Here is a 25,032-nt window from a genome sequence, read left to right as displayed (position 1 = left end):
TTTAAGACCCGAAATCATTAAATTCCTAGAAGAGAACATAGGGGAAAAACTCCTTGACATTGGGGTTGGCAATGATTTTTTAATATCACACCAAATGCCCTTGCTACAAAAGCAGAAATATATAATGGGATTACCTCAAACTAAAAAGCTTCTGCACAGTAAAGGAAACACTCAGCAAAATAAAATAGCAACCTGCATATCGGGAAAAATATTTGCAAACCATATATCTGATAAGGGGTCAATATTCAAAATTTATGAAGATTTTATACAACTCAGAAATAGATAAATAGATAAAAAATGGGCAAAGGCTCTGAATGGACATTTCTCCACAGAAGTCATAAAAATAATCAACTGGTATATGAACAGATATTCAACATTTCTTTGGCATTAATCATCAGGGAAATACAAATCCAAAACTCTTTTAGATACCTCCTCATATCAATTAGGATGGCTATAATAAAAAAAGGGTAACAAATTTTAGTAAGAGTGTGGAGAAAAGAGTACTCATATACTGTTGGTACAAATGTGAATTGTACAGCCATTATGGAATATGGTATGGAGGTTTCTAAAGAAATTGAAAATAAAACTACCCTATGATTTAGCAATCCCTCCTTTGGGTATATACCCAGAAGAAATGAAATTCCCACCTCAGAAAGCTATCTGCACTCCCATGTTTGCTGCAGGATTATTCTTGATAGCCAAGACATGAAAACAACCTAAGTGTCTGTTATGGACAGATAGATAAACTGTGGTATTTACAAAACAGTGGAATATTATTCAGCCTTAAAAAAAAAAGAGATTCTGCCTTTTTTCGCATCCTGGGTGAATCTGGAGGAAATTATGCTAAGTGAAATAAGCCAAACACAGGAAGGAAAATATTACATTATCTCAATTATGAGTGGCATCTAAAAATTGTATACAGTTATAGATAATGAAACAGTGGTTATCAGAGGCAGGGGCCAAAAGAAAGAAATGGAGATATGTAGATCGGAGGATATGATGTAGCAGATATGGAGGAGAAATGTATCTAGGGATGGAATGTACAACATGAGGACTACGGTTAATAATACTTTCCTGGATTTGAGTTTTCAGATTTGATAAATGAGTGAGTTTTAGCTACTCTTGCCACAAAATAAAAGAAAAAAAGGGGTAATTATGTGAGATAATGGATATTTAATTTGCCTCGCTGTAATAACCTCTATATGTATCTCATAACCTTATGCCATGTATGTTTGATATACACAATAAAATTTGTTTTAAAAATTAAGAAAAGAAGCTTAGTCTATAAGGGAAGAAATGTATCGGTTTAATAGTTTTGTAATGATTACTGGATTAGAGATGTAAACAAGTAGCTATTTTAAGTCTAGGAAGTTGGAGAATATATTCAATAGAAGGTATGTAAGTCCTCAGCAGGAATTTCTTAAGATGTTTTCTAGTTTTCTTGCTGTTTAAGAAGAGTGTCTATTGCAAGTTCTGCCAGGGATTAAAAGTTCTAGGCCTGTCTCTGATATACATTAAGACTGTTACCAAATGTACATGGTTTAAGAACCTTACCTATATAGTCTTTTAATCATCAAATATAAGAAATAGGTACTATTTTCCTCATTTTACAAACTTTCTTATCATTTAGTTTTCTTATCAGTTAGAATTCCATTTTAAACACAGTCTGCCTCCAAAACCTATATTTCTTTTTTTTTTTTTGAGATGGAGTCTCGCTCTGTTGCCCAGGCTGTAGTGCAGTGGCACAGTCTGGGCTCACGCCTCCCAGGTTCACACCATTCTCCTGCCTCAGCCTCCTGAGTAGCTGGGACTGCAGGTGCCCGCCACAACGGCCGGCTAATTTTTTTGTATTTTCAGTAGAGATGGGGTTTCACCGTGTTAGCCAGGATGGTCTCGATCTCCTGACCTCGTGATCTGCCCGCCTCAGCCTTCCAATGTCTAGAAGTTTAATGAATGAATGTCTTTAAAAAATAATACTTAATCCTTTGTCCTTAGTAATTATTTCTTTAGTTACATTACATTTTATAAATCTGAAATGTATTAAATAGCTTTTAATTCTTATAGTGCTTTTCAGGGACTTAAAAGATAATTTTTCAGACATAAAAGGAAAATAAAAGATCACTATTTGGATAATGGACCCACCCTAATATGGAATTGAATTAGAAAATTAGCAAATGAGCTCCAGTTCTCTAAAGTCTTTTTTTAAGTTCTTTTTTTTTTTTTGCCTGCTTTTTTTGAAAAAGCTAATTTTATACTGTGAATCTGTTTATTCATAGAAATGCTAATTCTTCATCCCATTTTTGTGAATGCTTTCATTAAAGATTCTGGCAATGAGTGGAGGTGAGGTAAAGACACAGTGAAGAATACGGAGAAATAGGAGTCTTTTTTTTTTTTTCTTGTCTTCTTTGCAGCAAAAAGGTTTGAAGGAAGCATGCAAAATTTAGGCTGCGATTCTAGCGTTGAAAAAATGAACATATCACTTTTCTTATGAAGACCTTAATTGCTTGAAAAAACAGGGGTTTCTTATGAGGAGGAAGAGGCAATGCCACTCTCAGGATTTCTGTTTATGAACTTAAATCCCCCTAAAAGGACCATTGCTATTCTTGAATTTCAAACATTTAATATTTTAATACTATTTACTTGAAGTTTTCTCACTTTCACAACCATGTTTAACACAATTTACTTTCTCTTTTACATGAGACTGATTATGGCCTACCTTAAACGGGTTATTAAGTTTGCTAAAAATTTAGATCTTCAGTGCCTTGAAATATCTTCAGATTTTATAGACAAAAATAGCAAGTATAAATTGTAACCAATTTTGGTAAATGAGAGAAAATGGATTTGTTCAAGAACTGTTTGGGATACATAGAGGTTAGGAAGTTTTGCAGAATTTTGATAGCCTTGGATAATTTAATTGAATGTTTCCATATTTATTTATATTATGATATAAAAGCACAATTACTTAAATTGTAACCCAGGTGGCCAGGTTTTCAAGGAGTCTCTTTCTCTCTGCCAGTTAAAACACCACACACTGACTATGATGTTAAATTGTCTCTGATATTTTAATCATAATAACTGAAGGACTGAAATACCTACATAGCATGACACATACAACATATTTCAACAAAACTTCTCTGAACCTTCAGAAACTCTAAGGGACAGGCTGCAGGGTGAATCACTGTTGGATACAATTTTTGTCTGGGCAGGGTGGAATTACAACGTATCAGAAAAGTTCAATGCCAAGAGTGGATTTTAGACCTGGACTCACGTTGCCATTTATGAGGAACTAGACAAATACTCTGTATGTTTTCATTTAAGGGAGTGTTTAACATGATGTGCACATCTTAGCTCGCAAGCCAAACTTGGCATCAGGACAAACCCTAAAAGGAGGCAGATTGGGAGTGAGCTCCAGAGAGCAGAGCCAGTACCTAGGTGTCTTCCCATAATTCCAGTGTTCTGAAAAGTCCATTTCTCCTGGACAGGTTATTTGATGTAGAGGCCAATCATAATGCCACCTTATCATTTTTGAAAACTTATCTTTATTTTTCTTATATCAAAATTGTTACTCTAAATTGTTTCTTTAGTATAGGTTATTGAAATACTATTTATAAGTTCCTATTTTTGTGAGCAAATACTTAGTTTCCTCAAGACTGAAATAAATAATGCTACTGATCAAGAATAATTGCATTACTCTGCACTGAGTCTTATGTTTTCTTTTATTACATAAATTCAGAGAGAAGGCTTGAATTTCCTATAGCAACTCTCTGCTCTATATTTTTTTGAAAAGTGTTTGTGTGTGTGTGTGTGTGTGTGTGTGTGTCTTAGTCTTTGAATTAGTACTATTTTTTCAGTGTATTTTCTGAAAAATGTTTCTGAGTAGGCCTTTTTGGCTAGAGTGGAGATATTTAATCTTAATTATAATATTAAAGGCTTTCTATGATATGTCTCTCTGTATAATTACAAATTACTTTTAATTTAATAAGACCTGGGAAAATTAGCTGCTGTTTTCTATGTTCTATCTTATGTTCTTTTTCCATAGCCCTGAATACAAGGAAAAAAAGTCTCAAAATATGCATAAATATGCTAATTATTGAGTATCTTCCTTTTTTATTAAATGCATATTGGTAAATAAGTCCCTGTAGGGAAAAAGGCTATCTGGTTATTTTTCCTTAGTAGACTGGATTTCCATTCTCTTTTCATTGTCCTCAAGTTTAAAATCTTGACAACTATTTTCTAGTCAGACAAATCCCTCTAGACAGACGTCATTGTGAAAGACCCTAATGGGAGATTGTTTCTGGTGAAGGCTTGTCATTTCTGTGGCATAAAACCAAGAAGTGGAGAAAATGTCCATTCACCCTCATTTATGGAAGTCATTGATCACTGATAAAGAAAAGTGAAAAGTATTTCTATAGACAGGTAAAATCTGATAAATAACCCATGATATTTTGATCAATCTTAGTTGCAGATAATCATGTTGTTACATTAGGAGAATTCAGGATAGTAGTGAAAATAAGTGATTCTTCTTCCTCAGTTGAAAATTCTATTTAGAATAAAAGTCAGGCATTTAATAAGAAAGGCTTTTTCTGTGATTATTTAAGATTAAATTCCAATACATTAGATTATTAATGGTGACTATGGAGACTGGATTTTTTTTTCTGTGTCTTTACTTTGAGCTTGGATGGGATATTATTTTTTTGACAAGATCATTGTTCTTCTTCACTCTTAAAATTGTGTTAGAAGTATTAGCAGCTTTCCTTTTCTTTTTTTTGCTTATATGCTGAAACTATTCAGTTCTTCTCTTTTCTCCCATGCCACTACTCTTGTTGATTTTGTTTCCATTTTCAGGTTAGCAATGTGTGTGATAGGTAAAAGGGGGGCGTACAGAGCCTTCCCCATCTTACACCAAGTGTTCCAAGCATCCAAGCAGTTGATGTCTCCCTGCCTTGCAGAAACACACCACTGTAGGGAGTGAAATGTACATTGCTTCTGATGTGATAGAATTATCTCTTTGGAATATAGGTTTAAAGACACCTAAAAGACCACAGAATAATTTACTTAATTTATATAGTATAAATACTCACATGCTTACTTTTAAGCACTTACTTTATAGCTGACAGTGTTTGAAGTAAATTTGCATGCACAAGCTAATTTATAGCTCTGTAAAATAAGGTATAAAGAGGATTAATATTAGGGCCCTGCTTCCTAGCTGGGGAGAGACTGACACTTATAATGAGTGAATAAATTATGTACTATTTTTAGAAGGGATGTATGCTGTAGAGAAAAAATGAGGCAAGGAAAGGGCAATGGGGGAAGGCAAGGGAACTTTGCAATTTCCAAGAGAGTGGTCATAGTACATCTCAGTTACAAGGTGGCATTGAAACAAAGACTTGAGAAGGTGAGGAAACAAGCTTTGAGATATCTCTGGAAAGAGTGTTCTAAGAAGAAAGAAGGAACTAAGGGATTGGGACAGGAACACACCTGCTGAGTTTGAACAATTGCAAGGGGACCAGTGTGACTGGAAGAGGTTGATTAAAGAGAACAAGTATAGGATAATAAGGCTGAGGAAGAGCTGCCCACCTAGAGCAATGGTTCCCAACATTGGCTGTGTGTGAGAGGCACTTCGAGTTTTTTGCAGCAACATGGATTGAGTTGGAGGGCAGAATCCTAAGCAAATGAACACAGAAACGGAAACCAAATACCACATGTTCTCAATTGTAAGTGGCAACTAAAACATTGAGTGCACATGAACATAAATATGGACACAATAGACAATGGACTACTGGAGGGTGGACAGGTGGGTGGGTTTAAAAACTACCTGTTGGGTACTGTGCTTACTACCTGGGTTATGGGATCTGTACTCCAAACCTTGGCATCGTGCAGTATTCCCGTGGAACAAATCTGCACATGTACTCACTGTATCTAAAATGAAAGTCGAAACGAAAAGTCTTGAGGCAGGGCTAATTAAATCACAATCTCTAGGGTAGAATCCTGGCATTCATAATTTTTAAATTATGTGCAACCAAGGTTGAGGACCATTTCAGCTGAGGCCTTATGGGTCATTGTAAGGACACTAGCTTTTAAATGAGACTGGGAGCATTTTGAACAGAAGACTTGCAATATCTGACTTGCCACAATCACTGTGTTTGCTACATTGAAAAGGGATAGAAGGGGGTTGTTGATGCCCATCATCAATGACAACCTGTAACAAAATTGGGTTTATTGATAGTTGCTAAGCAAGGAAAATGGCCTACCAGGAAAAACTGGGATGTGGCTTAGCAAGAGGAACTTGTTCTAGGATTTGAACTTGTGTTGGGTGGTTTACAGAAGGGCTCAAGGAAGCAAGAATTTTCTTTTGATTGGATGTTTTTTCAAAAAATAGGATAATTCTTTAATTGTGTATCTAAATAAATTTTATTTAGGAGGTGAGAGAAATTGAACTGAAGTTATCATTGGTTAAAATACAATACTCATGTCAGTCAGGAAAGGGGAATGAATATTTGAGCACTTTCGAGTTTACACTGTGATCTTTTTTTTTGTCTGTGTTCAGAAATGAATAGAGTGACCTTCTTTTTGTCTGGTTTTATTTCTCAGTCTACAGAGTGACCTTGTTTGATGTTGTTGATCTGTGCAAATATTTATGTTCAACGGAAGATGACTACAGCTTAGCTGTTATTGTCGGTTCAGGTACTAGCAACACCAAAGTCTAGATGACATTACCAGCAAGCTCCCAACTGATGGCCAGTGGCAAAAATGGAAGCAGAAAGAGCAGTTGGGGAGTATTCCAAGTACTGAATAAGGAAATGATGGTGACTTCAACTAGGTAGGGTGAGAGCAGTAGAGATGGTCAGAAGTGGGCAGATTCTGGATCTATTTTGAAGGCAGGTGGAAGTGAAAAGCTTTGATAGAAGTGAATAAATCAAGATAATAAAGCAAATCAAAGAAATCAAACATTGGTTCTTCAAAAAGATGGATAAAATTGACAAACCTTTAGCTAAATGGACCAAGAGAAAAAGAGAGAGAGAGGGAAAGAGAAACAGAGAGAGGGAGAGACAAAGAGAGAGAGAAGATTCAAATTATTATAATCAGAAATAAAAGTGGGGACATTACTATCAATTCTACATAAATAAAAAAGATTATAAGAGAGTACCATATACAAGTGCATGCCACAAAATTGGATAACTTAAGTATAATAAACAGATTTCTGGAAATGTAAAACCTACCAAGACTAAAGCACAAAGAAATAGAAAATCTGAATGGATCTACAACTAGCAAAGAGATTTGATGAGTAATAAAAGATCTGCCAACAAAGTAAAGCCCTGGAACTGTCCCATTAGTATCAGTGGTGAAGTTTGCCACATATGTAAAAAAGAACTAACAACAGTCCTTCTCAAATTTTTCCAAAAATTTGAAGAGAAGGAATATTTTCTAACTTATTCAGTGAGGCCAGCATTACCCTAAGACTCAAGCCAGACAAAGGGACTGCAAAAAAAACCAAAAAACAAAACAAAAAAACACACAAAAACTATGAACCCATATCCTTTATGATCATTTATGCAAAATCCTCAACAAAATATTAGCAAATTTATATCAGAAGCATATTAAAAAGATTATACAACATTACCAAGTGGGATTTTTTCCTGGAATGCAGGAATGGTTCAATCTAGGAATATCTATCTATGTAATGCACCACATTAACGGAATGAAGGAAAGAAAAAAACATGTTATCACCTCAATTGATGCAGAAAAAACATTTGATACAATTCAATATTCAATTCAGGATAAAAATACTCAACAAACCAGGAAAAAAAGGAAACCACCTCAACATATTAAAAGCCGTATATGAAAAACCCACAGCTACATTATACTCATTGGTGAAAGACTAAAAGGTTTTCTTTTAAGATCAGGAATAAGGCAAGGATGTCCAACCATATCCACGTTTGCCACTTCTATTCATAGTACTAGCAAAAGCAATTAGTTTAAAACATAACAAAAAAAGAAAATAATAGGAATAAAGACAATGAAATAAAAGTCATACAAATTGGAAAGAATTTTTATATGTAAATATCCCTGTAAGTTCTAAAAAAAAATCCTATTAGAACTAAAAAATGAATTCAACAAAATATAAAGTTAAAATACAAAAATTGGTTGCATTTCTGTACATTAGCAATGAGCCATCCAAAAAGGAAATTAAAAAGCCAATTTGTTTGCAATAACATAAAAAAAGAGAAAAAGTCTTTAGGAATTAAGATGGTGAAAGACTTGTACAATAAAAAAATTTTTTAAAATTTCTGAAAGAAACTTTAAAAATATAAATAATGAAAAGACATTCCATGTTCATGGATTAGAAGACTTAATATCCTTAACATGTGAGTACCACTCAAAGTGATCTACATATTCAATACAATCCCTATTAAAATACCAATCACATTTTTTTTAGCTGAAATAGAAAATAAGTTCATATTTAATCTCAACCCCAAATAGACAAAATTATTCTGAAAAAGAGGAACAAAGTTGGAGGACACACACACCCCCTGATTTCAAAACTTATTACAAAACTACAGTAAACAAAACAGTATGGTACTACCAAAAAGACCAATGTATAGATCAATGGAAGAGATTACAGAGTCCAGAAATAAACCCTCACATATATGATCAAATGATTTTTTTTTTTTTTGGCAAAGGTACCAACACCATTCAATTGGTAAAAACCAGTATTTTCAATACATGCTCCTGGGAAAACTAGATACCAACTTGTGAAAGTATGAAGTTGGACACTTACCTAACTTCATATTCAAAAATTAACTTAAAATCAATCCATAACCTAAATATAAGACCTAAAACTATAAAACTCTTAAAAGAAAATATAGGACAAAAACTTTATGATGCTGAGGTTGTCAGTGATTTAATGGATGACACCAAAGGCATAGGCAACAAAATAAAAAATAGACAAATTGGACTTTTTGAAAACTTTAAAATTTTTTGCATCCTGAAACACTATCAACAGAATAAAAAGGCAACCCCAAGAAGGGGAGAAACTTTTGCAAGTTATATATCTGATAAGGGATTGATATCCACAATATAGAGAGAACTTCTATATTGGTCTATTATTGAGACCAACAGCTCAATTCAAAAGTAGACAAAATATTTTAATGGACGTTTCTCCAAAGAAGATAAACACATGACCAATAAGCATGTAAAAAGATATCCAACATCACCAACATTAGGGAAATGCAAATCAAAACAATGAGATACCACCATGCACCCATTTGATTACTACCAAAAAAATAGAAACCCAAAACAAAAAACAACCAAACAAAAAACCAATCCAGAAATTAACAAGTTTTAGTGAAGGTGTGGAAATTGGAACTCGTGTGCACTGTTGGGGATGTAAAATGGCATAGCTACTGTGGAAGAGGAAAGTAGTTCTTCAAAAAAATTAAAAATATGATTACCATATGATTTGGCAATTCCAGCTTTGGGTATATACTCAAAATAATTGAAAGCAGGATCTCAAAGAGGTATTTGTACACTCATATTCATAGAAATATTATTCACAATAGCTAAAAGCTGAAAGTAACCCATTCATTCATTGACAGATGAGGGGATAAGAAAAATGTGGTGAATGCATACAGTGGAATGTTATTCAGTCATAACAAGGAAAGAAATTCTGACATATGCTATAAAGTGAATAAAACTTGAGGACATGGCCGGGTGCAGTTACTGACGCCTGTAATCCCAGCACTTTGGGAGGCTGAGGTGGGTGGGTGGATCACCTGAGGTCAGGAGTTTGAGACCAACCTGGCCAACATGGTGAAATCCCATCTCTACTAAAAATACAAAAATTAGCTGGGTGTGGTGGTGTGCACCTGTAATCCCAGCTACTCAGGAGGCTGAAGCAGGAGAATTGTTTGAATCTGGGAAGTGGAGGTTGTAGTGAGCCGAGATCGCTCATGCCACTGCACTCCAGCCTGGGCAACAGAGCAAAACTCCATCTCAAAAATAAATAAGTAAAAACAAAACAAAAAAAAAACCCCAAAAAAACCAAACTTGAGGACATATTGCTTAGTGAGATAAGCCAGTCACAAAAAGAAATAATGATATGGTTAGACTTATCTGAGGTACAGAGAATAGCCTAAATCTTAGAGACAGTAGAATGGTAATTTCCTGGGCCTGAGGAAGAAGGAAGTGGAGTATTCTTGTGTAATGGGTACAGATGTCAGTTTTGCGAGATGAAAAGAGTTTTGGACATGGATGTTGGTGATGGTTGTGCAACAATATGAATGCACTTAATACTCCTAAGTTGTGCACTTAAAATGGTTTAGATAATAATTTTATGTTATGTGTATTTTATGACAATAAAGAAAAAGTAGGGGAAAAAGCAAATAAGAAGAGGGCTTGGTATGCCATTGCTGGTTTAAAGATGGAAGGAGCCACATGAAAAGATAGGACAGGCAGCCTTAAGGAGACAAAAGAAATCCTCAGCAGACAGCCAGCAATAAAACAAGGACCTCAGTCCTAACAGCCACAAAAAACTGAATTCTGCCATCCGCATAAATGAGAATAAGCCAGGAAGAAGATTTCCCCCCACAGCCTCCAGATAAGAGCCATTGTGACTTGCACTTTTATTGCTGCCTTGTGAGACCCTAAGCAGACAGCCATGCCCTGCCGTCCTAGACCTCTGACCTACAGAAACTATGAGGTAATAAATGAGTGTGGCAAGTCCCTAGGTTGCGGTCGTTTGTTACATAGCAGTAGAAAACTGATAGAAACTAAAATAAAATATAACCAACTAAAATAAAATAAAACCAATGCCCTGGGTGTCAATAGAAAACAAATGCACCAGCAGTTATTTTCTTCCAACACTCTAAAGATAACATTCCTTTTCTTTCTGGTTTCCATTGCATCTATTAAAGAGGTCTAATAATTATTCTTTGAAGGTGATTTATGCTTTTTTTTTTTTCAGCTGCTTTTAACATTTTTCTCTCTGGCATAGATTTTCGGCAGATTGGCTAGGGTGTGCCTTTGTGGGTTTTCTTTGTATTTGTTCTTTTGTGTTCACAGGGATACTTGAAATATGGCTTTATACTCTTTTCAGTTTTGAAATTTATTAGACAGATTTTTCTAATACTTCTTCAGTTCCTGGAAATACTGTATGCCTCACAATGAATTCTGAAAGAAGGCCAACATTATTTCAACAAACGATCAACAATAGAATTGTAAGAGGGTGATAAAATAACTTACAACATCAGGCATACATAGTCATGAAATAAGATGGAACTATCAAGCCAGGCTCGGTGGCTCTCACCTATAATCCCAGCACTTTGAGAGGCTGAGGCAGGAGGATCACTTGAGCCCAGGAGTTCCAGACCAGTCTGGGCAACATGACAAAACCTCATCTCTACAAAAAATACAAACATTAGCTGGGCATGGTGGCACATGCTTGTAGTCCCAGCTACTCAGAGGCTGAGAAGGAAGGATCGCTAAAGTTTGGGAGGTTGAGGCTGCAGTGAACCATGATCATGCCACTGCACTCCAGCCTGGGCAACACAGTGAGATCCCATCTCACAAAAAAAGAAAGATTGAATTATTAAATAGTGCTACAATATATGGGAATATTAATACAATTGCACTTGATTTGGGTTGTAAACATGGGTAGGGGTTAATATAAATAATTCCTTATATCCTGGAGAGCAGGTTATCTTGGGTAATAAGAGATCCCTATAAATTTTAACCAAGCAACCTGAGTTTTAACTTAAAATATTCATATTTTGGCTCTTTAGGTAATTGAGCTTTTACCAAGAAGTATAAAACATTTGAGATCATTAGCTTGGTCTAGGGAAAAAAATAATACATATATATACACACACACACATATATATGCATATATATGTAATGCAAAGACAATATAAATAAACATTTAGCATGATAGAAAAAAAGTTACATTATTTAAAAAATGTATCACTAATTTCTGCCTACCCCCAGAGAAAAAATAGTAGGGTCTTTTATGAATCATACATTTTGTTCATCTATATTACTATAGTATACTCTTAATGTGATTATCTAAAAAAAAATTATTTGTCTAATAACAACCCACCTCATGTCACTATAGCACTAACAGTCTTCTCATAAATATAAGCATAATAATGGGTACCGTTTTTAACATGAGCTCATTAATACAATTTCACATTTCAAACACAATTGTGGGTGCTCCTTAGAGACCCTGATGAGCCTAAGTTATATTTGCTTTTAAATATAAACATAAAGAAAATAAACATAGGTTTTTTGTAAGCCTGTACAAATTTGGTATGAATTGATATACAGTTATTGCTTGTATTTTTGTAATATTTTCCATAGCCTATTGAGTCCTCTTTAAGGACTCTGGAGTAACAAGAGTTCCTCATGGGAGTCATTTATCCAGTAACAACAAAACGTTCTCTTCTTTTTCACTGTAAGTCTTTAGTGCTACTCAAGCAGCCTTGGTTTCTTTATTATTCCCAGTTTCTAAAATACAATTTCCATAATGACACTGTCACTCTATTACCATACATGAGCTGTCTGGACACTTCGATACTTTCTGCTTGTGAACTAGATCCCATCTTTTCTTTACTATTCAATGGTGTCTCTCCAGCAAATCCCACCCACTTTGTCCCTGTCTACTGTGTCTTCCCCATGAGCCTAGATAAACATGCTGTTCAACTCTCTTGACCCCATTTTCTATGACAGCTTTCTACCTTATTTCTCAGTTTTCCTTGATAAAGTCTTAGAAAGATGTTGTCAAAAGTTATTCTCTTCTCCAATATTTACTTAAATTCTCTCTATTCAGGCTTTTCCTCCTGTAATCAGGACCCACAAGGGCCTTATATTGTTACATCTAAAAGTCAATTCTTAGCCCTCATCCTGATTTGTACAGTGGTCCACCCTTATCTGCAGTTTTGCTTTCCACAGTCAACCTCAGTCTGAAAATATAAAATGGAAAATTCCAGAAATAAATTCACAAGTTTTAAATTGCACTCCATTCTGAGTAGTGTGATGAAATCTCATGCTGTCCTTATCTGTCCTGCCCAGGATGTGAATCATCCTTTTGTCCAGTGTATTCAGGCTGTCTATGACCACCCTGCTTGGTAGCCAACTTGATTGTCAGATAGAAAAGCAGCATATGTTGTGTTCAGCATAATCCAGAGCTTCAGCCATCTACTAGGGGGTCTTGGAAAATATCCTTTGTAAATAAATGGGGATTACTAAAAGCATTATTTGCAGCTAACCACATTTTCCGTTTCCTGAAAACATTTTATTCACTTGGCTTTCAAGATGGCAAATTCCCTAGGTTTTCCTCAACTTCCTTGATTGTTCTTTCTCATTTTTGCTTGTTTTTCTTTCTGGCTCTGATGTCTAGACCTTAGATCTTTTATCTTCACTACTGTAGAAAACTCATTTAGTCTTCAGCTTTAAATGCCATCGATACGATCATGTCTCCCAAATTTGTATCTCTAGTTTAAACCTCTTTCTTGAACTCCAGACTCAGATTTAACTCTCTATTAAACATCTTCCCCTGGACGTTTAATTGGGATCTTAAATTTTTCATACCCACCTGCAAGCTTCTGAGAGTTTCCTCCAAACATGGTCTTAGAGTATGCCCAGGGTTAGAAATGACAACGCCATTCTTCAGTTGCTACAGGTAAACACTTTGTACTCATCTTTAACTCCACCCTTTTCCTTATACTCTACATCCAGTCAACAAGCATAGCTGAGTGTGGCTAGAGATAGAAAAACAAAAACAAACAAACAAAAACCCAGTGCCATCTGTTCTCACTTTACATTGGGGATTGCTGCCCTAAAGTGTGTTCTCAAGGTTACCCGGTAAGCATATGCAATTTCCCCAATCCATTGCCTCCCCTGCCTTCCTCAATGAATAACACATTTTTCATCTGTCTTCTTTAACATCTGTCTTCCACTTCTCTATTCCTAGCCTCAACTGTGATCTTACATACTATTTCACTGAAAAAATAGAAACAACCAGAAAAGAACTTTTAGAAGTTCCAGCACCACTTCTACCCACTTGTAAAGTCAGTCTTTTCTCCTGTACCCGAAGTAAACTGTCCGTGTTTCTTATATGTAGAACCCCTTTCTGTTTGCTTGTTCAACAGCATTACTCTTGAAAGTTTTTCTACCAGTCTTTTCTATAAGCAAAAAAAAAAAAAAAAAAAAAAAAAAAGGTTTTTACCTCTCACATCTTAAAAATATCTTGTCTTGATCTAGTTTCTCTAATATACCATTTTTCTCTCATTTCCTTTACATTTTCCCCCTTTCCTTTATAGTACTTCAAAGAATTCACTGTATTCACTTTCTTTAACCTTTCTCTTCTGAATCTCCTTTTAACTCAGTCCAGTGAGGCTCTGGCTGTCACCATTCAATAGAAACTGTTCTTATCCAAGTTACCAGTGACCTAGATCTAGTGACCTATTCTCAATCTTCATTTGACGCAGATGGTATCACCCTACTCCTTCAAATACTTAAACTTGACTTGGCTCCCATGGCCATGAGGCACCACTCTTTTTTTTTTTTTTTCCTCCTATTTTTATGCCTTCTTTTTGTCGCTTTGATAATTTTCTAATTTATATCTCCCGCCTAAACTCCTCATGTGAACTTCAGGCTCATACATACAGCTCTCGACCTGACAGGATCACTTGAATACCCAATAGGAACAGCAAGTACAACATGTCCAAAATTGAGATTCTGTTTCCCCTAATCGCCTTCAAACCTGCCTCCCCACAGTCTTCCCCATTTCATGAATGCTACCTTCATTATTCCAAATGCTCAGGTTAAAGACTTTGAAATCATATTAACTTCTCTTTTTCTCATACTGCACCTTTGATACCAATTAATCCTGTCATGTCTGCTTTCAAAGTGTCTCCAAAAGGGCTCATTTTTGTCTTCATTGCTACCACCCTGTATTAGTCTGTTTTCACACTGCTCTAAGAACGGCCTGGGACTGGGTAATTTATAAAGGTAAGAGGTTTAATTGACTCACAGTTCTGCATGGCTGGGGAGGCCTCAGTAAACTCACAATCATGGCAGAAGGTGGAGGGGAAGCAAGGCATGTCTTACATGGTGGCAGGAGAGAGACAGAATGAAGGGAGTACAACTTTTAAACCATCAGATCTCATGAGAACTCACTCCTTATAACGAGAACAGCATTGGGGGAAACCGCCCCCATGATCCAATCTCATCCCACCGGGTCCCTCCCTCAACACGTGGGGATTACAATTCAAAATGAGATTTGGGTGGGAACACAGAGCCAAACCATATCACACCTTGACCTCGAATTCTCAATTCTTGTCTGGATTTTTGCGATATTCTTCCCCTTCCTTGTTTGTCCTTCACTCTCTTCAGTAAAGTCAGATGTTGTCACATCTCTGCTTAAAACATCCCAATTGTTTCCCATCTCATTCAAAATTATAGCCAAAAAAATTGAAGTGCCTGTCTAATTTAATATCTTATTATTGTACTGTCACTCATTGTCCTTGTGATGCCCTCGTCTCTGAATACATCTAAAATACATGAGAAGCATGCTTTGGCCTCAAGGCTTTGTCCCTGTGGTTCCCTTGGTGGTGAGTGTCTTTTACTTGCATAGCTGCACAACTTGCTTCCTCACCTACCCCCTTCAGCCATTTACCTAGTTGCCAAATTTTCTATAAAGTCTTCCTTGATCATTGACAAAATTACAGCCCTTTGCTCTAACATTTTCAATATTCTTCCTTATTTTATTTTTTTATTAGCCCTTTTACCATTACTTACTTATCTTGTGTTTTTATTGTTATCTCCACTAATGTCCACACCCCCCTGGCTTTCATATGTAAAAATCCATGAGTACAGAGGTTTTCTTTCTTTTCCCTGCTATACTCTTAGACTTTATACTTGTGCAGACATATAGCATATATTTGCTAAGTTTTTGTCAAATGAATGAATAATGAATGAATGAGCACATAGTGGTTTTTACTCTCTGATGGTTGCCTACTTGCTTATGAATTTCCCACACTAGAGTCTAAGCTTTCCTTTTTTTCTTGTTGTGAGACGGAGTCTCACTGTCACCCAGACTGGAGTGCAGTGATGCGATCTCGGCTCACGGCAAAGTGGTAGTATACATAGATATTGAATATAGTGTCAAGTATTGTGAAGGGTCTACAATTTTACCTGACTGATAAGGAAACAAGTTAGCCTGCCATTGTTTCATGGATGCTGACAGAAGAGGTGAGATTCCTGTGTCACAGGCAGATGACTTTTTACTAATGGTATAGCAAATGTTGTGAGCAACATATTTCCATTGGTTCTCCTTGCTCCCCATGTCCCCTAAGTAAGGGGCCAATAGAGAGGTGCCGAGGTAGATAGATGTACACATGAAGCAGGCTTGCATCACCACTAAAGAGGCCTAAACTTATTGAACTCAGATCTTTTATAATGGGCTGCAAATAAACTTGTCTGACCTTTTCTTTAGAAAGAGACATTATCTTTATTCTACAGGATAATAACTTGTCTTCTGTTGTAGAGGGAGTCACTATCTGACTTTCATAGCTCTGCTATTTAAATATCCTTGAAAGGATAGCCTGGAACAAAGGGGCAGTTAATGGCCCTGCTCATAACCTGTGTAGAAACATAAGAGACCCATGAGGCATTATCTGCCATTGTCTGGATCTCAGGAGACCGTTTAAGCCATAGGTAGAATAGTGTAATTAATTATTCTTATTTCAAATACAATAATGATTTAATTATGTATTGGCATTTTTAAAAGATTTAATTATTTCTATTCATTTATATAGACATCTTTAAAATAATTTTATGGTACTTTTGCAAACATTGTCTTACTATTGTATATTTTGTTTTAAATAATTAATAACTATTAACTATTGATGAAGTCTAGAGTTTAATTGCTTCAACCTTATGATAACTTCAAACACATAACCATTAGAATGCATGGAAAAGCCTGAAACTCAAAAGAATTACAATGTTACAGAACCTGTTCCAAAATAGATAATACAGTATTCATGTATTTGGAGTTTATAGCAAATGTTTAATCAAATAAAGGACAACGTCTATGAACCTAAGCCAACATACTAGAATACTCAATTAACTTTTGTCCTCCTTCATGCAACTTTCAGCAGGGTCACAAAATCTAGAGGAAAAAAAAAGTCTTTAAAGGAGCAAGAAGAGTCAATGTGGTGGACTTAACAGCTATTATTATTGTATGGTGTAACATGTATTTCCAGAATGTGTCCTGTGGTCATACATGTTTTGATTTTGTGTCATTATCCATTAAAAACACATAGCATAATGCTTGCTATAGAATAGCTGTTTAAAAATTATCATTATTAATGATTTAACTTAATAGAAGCTGTATAATTTTTAAGAGCATAGGCTTTGCCATTAGGTTTGGGTTAGAATCCTGACAATAATAATGAGCACTGAAAAATTACATGTCACTCCTCTTTCAACCTCATATTTCTCATATCTTCTAAAATAGGGGCATGGGCCAGGTGCAGTGACTCACGCCTATAATCTCAGCACTTAGGGAGGCCCAGGCAGGTGGATCACTTGAGGTCAGGAGTTGAAGACCAGCCTGGCCAACATGGCAAAAACTCATCTCTACTAAAAATACAAACATTACCTGGGTGTAGTGGCAGGCACCTGTAATCCCAGCTACTCCGTAGCCTGAGGCATGAGAATTGCTTGAACCTGGGAGGTGGAGGTTGCAGTGAGCTGAGATTGTGGCCACTGCACTCCAGCCTGGGGTATAGAGCAATACTCTGTCTCCAAATTTAAAAAAATAATAAATAAAATAAAATAAAATAAAATAAAATAGGGACATGGCCAAGCATGGTGGCTTACCACTTGTAATCCCTGTACTTTGGGAGGTCAAGGCAGGAGGACCCTTGAGCCCTCAGACCAGTGTGGGCAATATGAGGAGACCCCATCTCAACAAATTTTTTTTTTTTTTTTTTTTTTTTTTAGTTAACCAGGCATGGTGGCATGTACCTGTGTTTTCAGCTACTCAGGAGGCTGAGGCAGGAGAACTGCCTGAGCCTGGGAGGTTGAGGCTGCCGTGACTCGAGATCATGTCACTGCACTCCAGCCTGGGTTACTAAATGAGACTTTGTCTCAAAAAAAATAAGATAGGGACAATAATATTTTCTTTGATATTTCATGAGGATTAAATCAGATGACATATGTATTAACAAATGTTTTTCACTTTGCATTTATGTTCTTTCTGGTTCAGATCTTTCTGTAAGTCACAATGGTAGCTCTAGGTTTTAACTTTTTACAATTACCACTCACATGTTCAGCTTTTGTTTTATTTTGTTTTTTTCACTCAACATGAGCATCTTGCCTCTGTGGCTAACACCAGGAGTTCAACTGTTCAAAGTTCAGCCACGTGATGAGTCAGGACGTATTTCCTCCTATGAATGTTTAAATCCTTGTGTGAGGCCCAAATTACCAGCTCAGACTTCAGACTTCTCTTTTGTACACTTCGTGTTTATTCCTTACCAACAAACCTCAGTAGAATCACCCTAAACCATCAGAGAAGTTCTAAGACAGTGAATCTGAAATAAGAAAGAATCTGATTCTGGGCTTTTTGTTTCCCTCCCTGCTTGAGGTTTTTTTTTTTTTTTTTTTTTTGGCTTCTACATAAATTCATCTTCTTTTATCTCAATGAAGAGCTCAAAAAATGACAGGGATGGACTGTGAGCCAGCCCAGCAAGTATCCCCTAACGCCATTTCTCCAGGGGCAACTGCTGTAATGATATTTACATAATTAATAGAGGCCATTCAGTTAATTTTTCTCACAGTAACTAAAAGCTGCTGTAGAATCATTAGCTTTTCAACCTATAGCCATAGTACAGACAGGCATAATTTTTATTAAATAGAAATTTTGTGTCAATGGGCATCCTGTTAGGCCTGTAGCAGCCCCTAGCACAAAGCTGGCTATACACTAAACCTTGAGTAAATGCTAATTGCAGTTATTATTGCAAAAATGAGGATTCTGATGATGATAACTGAGAAAGTCAATAATGCTTCAGAAACAGTGAAAAATCCTGGGATCTCAATTTTAAAAACATACCCAGGCTATTGTATTTCTCCTTTTCTAACTTAGAAATTTTATAATTGTAGACATGTGTGCTTACATATACACATATATATTTATATATTATATACAATTTATATATAATTCTATGTATGAATTGTATGTATAATTTTTCAAAACTGTTCTAGTGAAGCACATATTCAATTAATGACTAACTAGGAGACTAATTTAATTGACTATTACATTTATGATCAATCAAGGGGTGTTTTTAAATCTAAGTAGGAATAAAGAATACTAGAAAAGCATATTTGAATTTTAACAGCATAATTATCTGTTGAAAAATCACTATCTTTGAAGAGTCTTATGTAAGAGAACTACAAAGTCACTGCAATGATTTCTTAAATTTTACTACCATTCGAATATTCACTTATTTCTATAGCAATATCTCCCTGGATAGCAGATAATAAGGTTCCCTTTCCAGGTCGCTATGTGAGATAGATATTATACATTAGCAATAACCTGCTTTATCCCTATATTTACATAATAATAACTGCTAGATCCAGTTCCCTGGATTGTCTGAAATAAGAATGGAAAGCATTTGCTTCCCAGGTATTGAAATGACATCCACACACTTTGAAAACTCTGGACTCTATGTATATTTATGTGTTGTTTGCATATTATTTACTTACAGAGATGGCTTTTAATAATACGAAGACAAATATCCTTTGCATTTTATTTCTAACTTGTGTTATTTACTATTATTATCTTTAATTTTTGAGCAGTATATAATTTTGCTTTGCCACAGATTTCTAAACTTTACTTGAGAAATCTTTTTTTTTGAGACGGAGCCTCACTCTGTCACCCAGGCTGGAGTGCGGTGGAGGATCTCAGCTCACTGCAACCTCCGCCTCCCGATTCAAACGATTCTCCTGCTTAAGCCTCTCGAGTAGCTGGGACTACAGATGCGTGCCACCATGCCCAGCTAATTTTTGTATTTTTAGTAGAGACGGGGTTTCACCATTTGGCCAGGATGGTCTCGATCTCTTGACCTCGTGATCACTCTGCCTCGGCCACCCAAAGTGTTGGGATTACAGATATGAGCCACTGCGCCTGACTGATAAATCTTTACTCTAAATACAGTAAAACTTTTTTCATTTCACTTGTTTCTAATTGTCTTTATATACTGAAGTATAGCTATCTCTTGCATATTAAGGTAGATGTGACACTTTAAAAGTATTTATTGTTAGATGTATAGATGTATTTATACATTCCCTGTGATTCTGATAAGATTCAGAACTACTTTGTTGGCCAAATTTGGGCCAGGAAATTTGATAGAAAGCAAATTAGGTTTTGAAATTAGACATTTCATAGAAAGCATAAAAAACTTAGTGTTTGTAATATTATTCCCTCACATTCTTCTCCATGTAGAAGAGGCATTTTCAGGATTCAAAATGATAATTTTATCATTAGGTTAAAATGCTGTTACAATTAGGTTAAATTCCCTATAATTTTATTATTACATTAAAATGCCCTTATAATTTTACATTTTGTAATCTCATTTAGTGAGTTCGTTTATACTTTTTTCCCTAAACTCATTGTTTACCTCCTAATTTATGTTACAAGTTTATGTCTATGCAGTTTATTAGTATATTCCTTGATAAAAATAGCCAATGGCTAAGAATTTCAGTGTAATCATCGTCAATGAAAATGAAGTTCATTTTACATTGGTCTATGTAGTAACGGCTGAATGTTCATGCCAAGCAAATTCAGATTATACCTTTGCTTTACTTTTTTAAAAATCTAATGACAGTTAACACTTATTGTCAACAGTTGCAGAAAGAATATTAGCCTAATATTTGGATTACAGTCCCATTCTATAACTTCCTAAATATTTGACCTTGGTTACATTAATAACTTCTCTCAACCTCTCTTCTTCTGTAGAATAACAACAATAATACCTTCCTATATGGCTGTTTGTGAAAGTTAGATAGATATATATTCCACACAGAGTCTATGATATAAGTGTTCAATAACTATTAGCTGTACTATTACATTACTAACATTATAATTTCCCTTTCTTTTTCTTTCTCTTCTTCCTTTTTTCCTCTTCCTTTTCTAGAATATCTCTGTGGAATTTAACTGATTTCTCTGCATATTTATCTGAAAAATAGTTCAAATTATTCTTTTCTGCACCAATTAGGCAATGCGTATAACACTTTGTGAAATATTAAGCTCTATAAAAATCTGGGGTACACATTGTATTAAATATAGTGTATCTGGGATTCTTCACATATTAAATTGTTTAGAAGTAGCAGCTTTTCATGATTTAACATAAAATACCCTGCAGGAACAATGATGCCTCCCAGCTGATGTAATAGTAGCAGGGAAACTAACGTGAGTATCGGAATGAATTAGGCATACCTTGACAATTCTGTAAGCAATCGGGCTGAATGATGCTGTTTCTCAGAACATTTGGAAAAAAATTGTATTTCTTAAATTGAGAATTCTGTCTTCTCAGTCTCCAGTATGGAAAGGGTAGCTCCATTTTTGCAAATGCAAAAGTATCTTTTTTATTTTCTGAAATGTGTCCCTCATTGCCCTTCATGTTGTAGAGAAGCATAATAAGGTGATTTCCATTTGAGCTCTGCCTTTTCAAGGTGTGGGAGCAGTTTGGAGAGCCAACATAAGAGCCACATTTTTGTTCTTCAGTTTCCAAGTGTGATTTTGAAGCAAACAGCTGTGGTTGGTTTGAAGCAATTAGTGGTGACCATTTTGACTGGATGTGGAGCTCTCGGAGTGAACTTTCTGCTGATTTTGAGCAGCAGGCTCCTCCTCGGGATCATAGTCTCAACACATCTCAAGGTAAGAAGCAAACAGGGACTCTCTAACCACTGCTATTTACTATTTAGTTAGACCTCAGAAGAGAAAGGGAAGCTGGTACAGTTCTGTGACAACTACAGCAAACATTTGGATAGTTGAATATTGTCAGTTACAGTTATGCTGTCTGCATGAACTGATTCCCTTATGGGTGGTACAGATGGCATATAGATATACTTTTGACTGAACTAGCTGAGATTACCAATTGTCTTTGGTTATCATTTAACATGAGATGTAGATAGTGGTTCAACATTTATCAGAGCAAATTTGACCAAGAGTCACTGATTGATTTTTATTGTATAATTTTAATTTCAGTTGGACAATGATCTTGCTCAGTGTAGGGTTAAGAGACAGATGTCTCATTTTAGAATCCAATAGGTTAATGAAGGCTTTGTTTTTGTATCTCAACAGGGCATTTTATGTTCATTCTGAAGAAAGGCAGTAGCTTGTGGCAAGTTGCTAAGCTTCAGAGCCCAACTTTTAGCCAGACAGGACCTGGATGCATACTTTCCTTCTGGTAAATATTAAACAAAATGGTCAGTTACCCTAGTGGTCAAGTGTTTGCAGGCATACCTCTGCACTTATTCATTTCTGTGGTTTACTGCTGGTTTTACTCTAAAAATGACTGTTGCATTAAATTCATATGATTTTCATTTTACCTAGGAGTGTGTTCTCAGTATATGTTGTTTTCTTTCTTAAGATGAAAGGGGCTCTTTCCCTCCAACCATGGATTATAATTTAATTAAGAGTGCATCCTCTTGTTCAGTACTGAGCTCCTTGAGACAAGTTCCCAGGGTTGTGAGAACCACAGAGTGTGTGCCTCAGCAGATAAGCTCTTGCAAATGGACAGCCACAGTTATTGCATGAAAGTAAAATGTCTTAGGATAACTCATTAAAATTGACTGTTGACCAAGTGGAAAAGTCTAAAGGTTAAATATGTAGTCTATTCTATAAATCACTTCCGTTTCTTACATTTACTCTTTTTTAGGTTCTATAACTATGGCCTGTCAGTGGGAGCAGCTGAGCTGCAGCTACATATGGAAGAATCTCATGACTCAACCGTGCTTTGGAGAGTATTATACAATCAGGGCGAACGGTGGTCAGAGGCAACCATTCAGCTAGGGCGCCTTTCTCAGCCCTTCCATTTGTCACTAGACAAAGTTAGTCTGGGCATTTATGATGGGGTTTCAGCTATTGATGACATCCGATTTGAAAATTGTTCTCTACCCCTTCCTGCTGAGAGCTGTGAAGGGCTGGATCATTTCTGGTGTCGCCACACCAGGGCTTGCATAGAAAAGCTTCGGCTATGTGACCTGGTGGATGACTGTGGTGATCGTACTGATGAAGTCAACTGCAGTAAGTTCTTTTTGTTGGGGGATTCTCTTTCTCATTTTGAAAGTGTCAACCTTGATGAATTAACTTTTATCTTGTCAATCAAACCGATAACAGTAAGCATAGCTCCAAAACTGATGAATGGTATGTGTGGTTAGTTAGTCAAGCCATCACTATTTATTAAGTGAATTTATTAGATACTAGATACCAAATACTAGACATACAATGATAAACACAGCTACAGAGTCCCTGCCCTCATGGAGCTTACAATCTTATTGAAAAACAAATATCTAAATATTTAATAAACAAAAATGGTAGCTTTGATAGGAACTATGAAGAAGAGTGCTGTGACTTTACATAATAATGGCACTGGACGTTCTAGACATTAGGACTTAGATCAGATCTAAAAAAAATCACAAGTCAAAGCATGTAACTAAAAGCCCTGAGATGTGGCTGCAAGGCAGATGGAAAATAGCCAGTGTGGCTGGAGCAAGGAGATGAAGGGGAAAGAGGGCCCAAAATATAATAAGGATGAAGGTGTGGGGAAGGCCAGATTCACAGGCCTTTGTAGTACATAGGAGTACAATATGAACCTAGCTCCATTATTGCCCACTGCACTTAGTGGTACAGTGCAGAAAATAAGTTCGAAGTTAATAGGATTTTTTTTTTTATTACACAACCTTGTCAAGAAAAGGAAAAGTTTGCATCTTTCCTTGGACTCAAGATTCCTCATCCAGAAATAGCAATGATTTTAAAAATGGAAGATACTTGAATAGTATATTTATTTTATAAATTACTTATATTTTATGTATGAAAAATTTATAAATTATGCAATTTATTTTATTTATTAAATTTATTTTATAAGTAAATTATTTATTTTATGTATTAAATTTATGTTCATGAAATAGGGATGCTAATTGCAAACCAAAGTAGAAACATAAAATGCATACTACATCATAGAAAACATTAAGAAATTTCCATATAAATCATTGTAGAGAGTTTTGCATATATGTAATCTTCGGTACACATATTATCAAAGGCATGTCAAAGTCAGGCCTATTAAATTCAGAATTACCATGCATCTCATGAAATTTACACACCAATATTTGAGTGGATATAATTAAAATCGGTAATTTTGACAATGACTATCATATGAAGTGTAACTTTTCCTAAGGCCAATTTATTTTTGCAAATTTAGAAAGCCTTTTCATCTTTTCAAGCTCTCTAAATCCTACTCATTAAAAAATGTTGATGTACTGCTAAAAATAAGCAAATTACCCCTCAAGCTTCCCTATATTCACTTAGTAGGATATGATAATGGGAATACAACTATAGTATAAAAATACTTCTTCTGATTATGGATTAGTGAAAGAATGTCAGTTTCCCACATGGCTTTCCATCAAGGCATTTTACTTCATTACACAGTGTACATTAGAGATCCACAAATCCATGTTGGATTTCCTGAAATATATTGAGAGATGCAGTCTTTTACGGAAAGGTGGAGCTAGGCATATTCCCTTTGGAAATGAAGTTTGAGTGTGCAGTCAGCACCAAGACAGACAATAGAAAAATGTGTTTGCTTTAGCGTCAGTTTTATGTCAGAAATGCAGCAACTTGCCATTCACCTTCTGCCCTACAGCTGAAGACTGACATCTGGAGGGTACACTGTGTCTCCCCAGTTCACATCACAGCTGGGCTTGATTAGTCACAAGTGAGGAAATATCAAAAGAAAGCTCGTCTCCCACTTG

The 25,032-nt window shown here is 35.7% G+C and overlaps 1 protein-coding gene across 4 annotated transcripts in view; it reads left to right on the top strand.

The window, feature by feature from the left end:
- Positions 1-25,032, top strand: part of LOC105488276 (MAM and LDL receptor class A domain containing 1) — a 1,027,522-nt gene that overhangs the window by 431,268 nt on the left and 571,222 nt on the right. For all 4 annotated transcript variants that reach the window (XM_071070418.1, XM_071070419.1, XM_071070417.1 and 1 more), the window contains 3 exons: positions 21,785-21,937; positions 22,364-22,469; positions 22,941-23,308. In XM_071070418.1, coding sequence (XP_070926519.1) covers positions 21,785-21,937; positions 22,364-22,469; positions 22,941-23,308 — 627 coding nt within the window. The remainder of the gene's footprint in view (positions 1-21,784; positions 21,938-22,363; positions 22,470-22,940; positions 23,309-25,032) is intronic.

Source organism: Macaca nemestrina, chromosome 9 (genome assembly GCF_043159975.1).
Source record: "Macaca nemestrina isolate mMacNem1 chromosome 9, mMacNem.hap1, whole genome shotgun sequence".
NCBI lineage: Eukaryota > Metazoa > Chordata > Mammalia > Primates > Cercopithecidae > Macaca > Macaca nemestrina.
The sequence above is the reverse complement of the archived record's forward strand: the minus strand, read 5'-3'. Positions and strand labels throughout refer to the sequence as shown.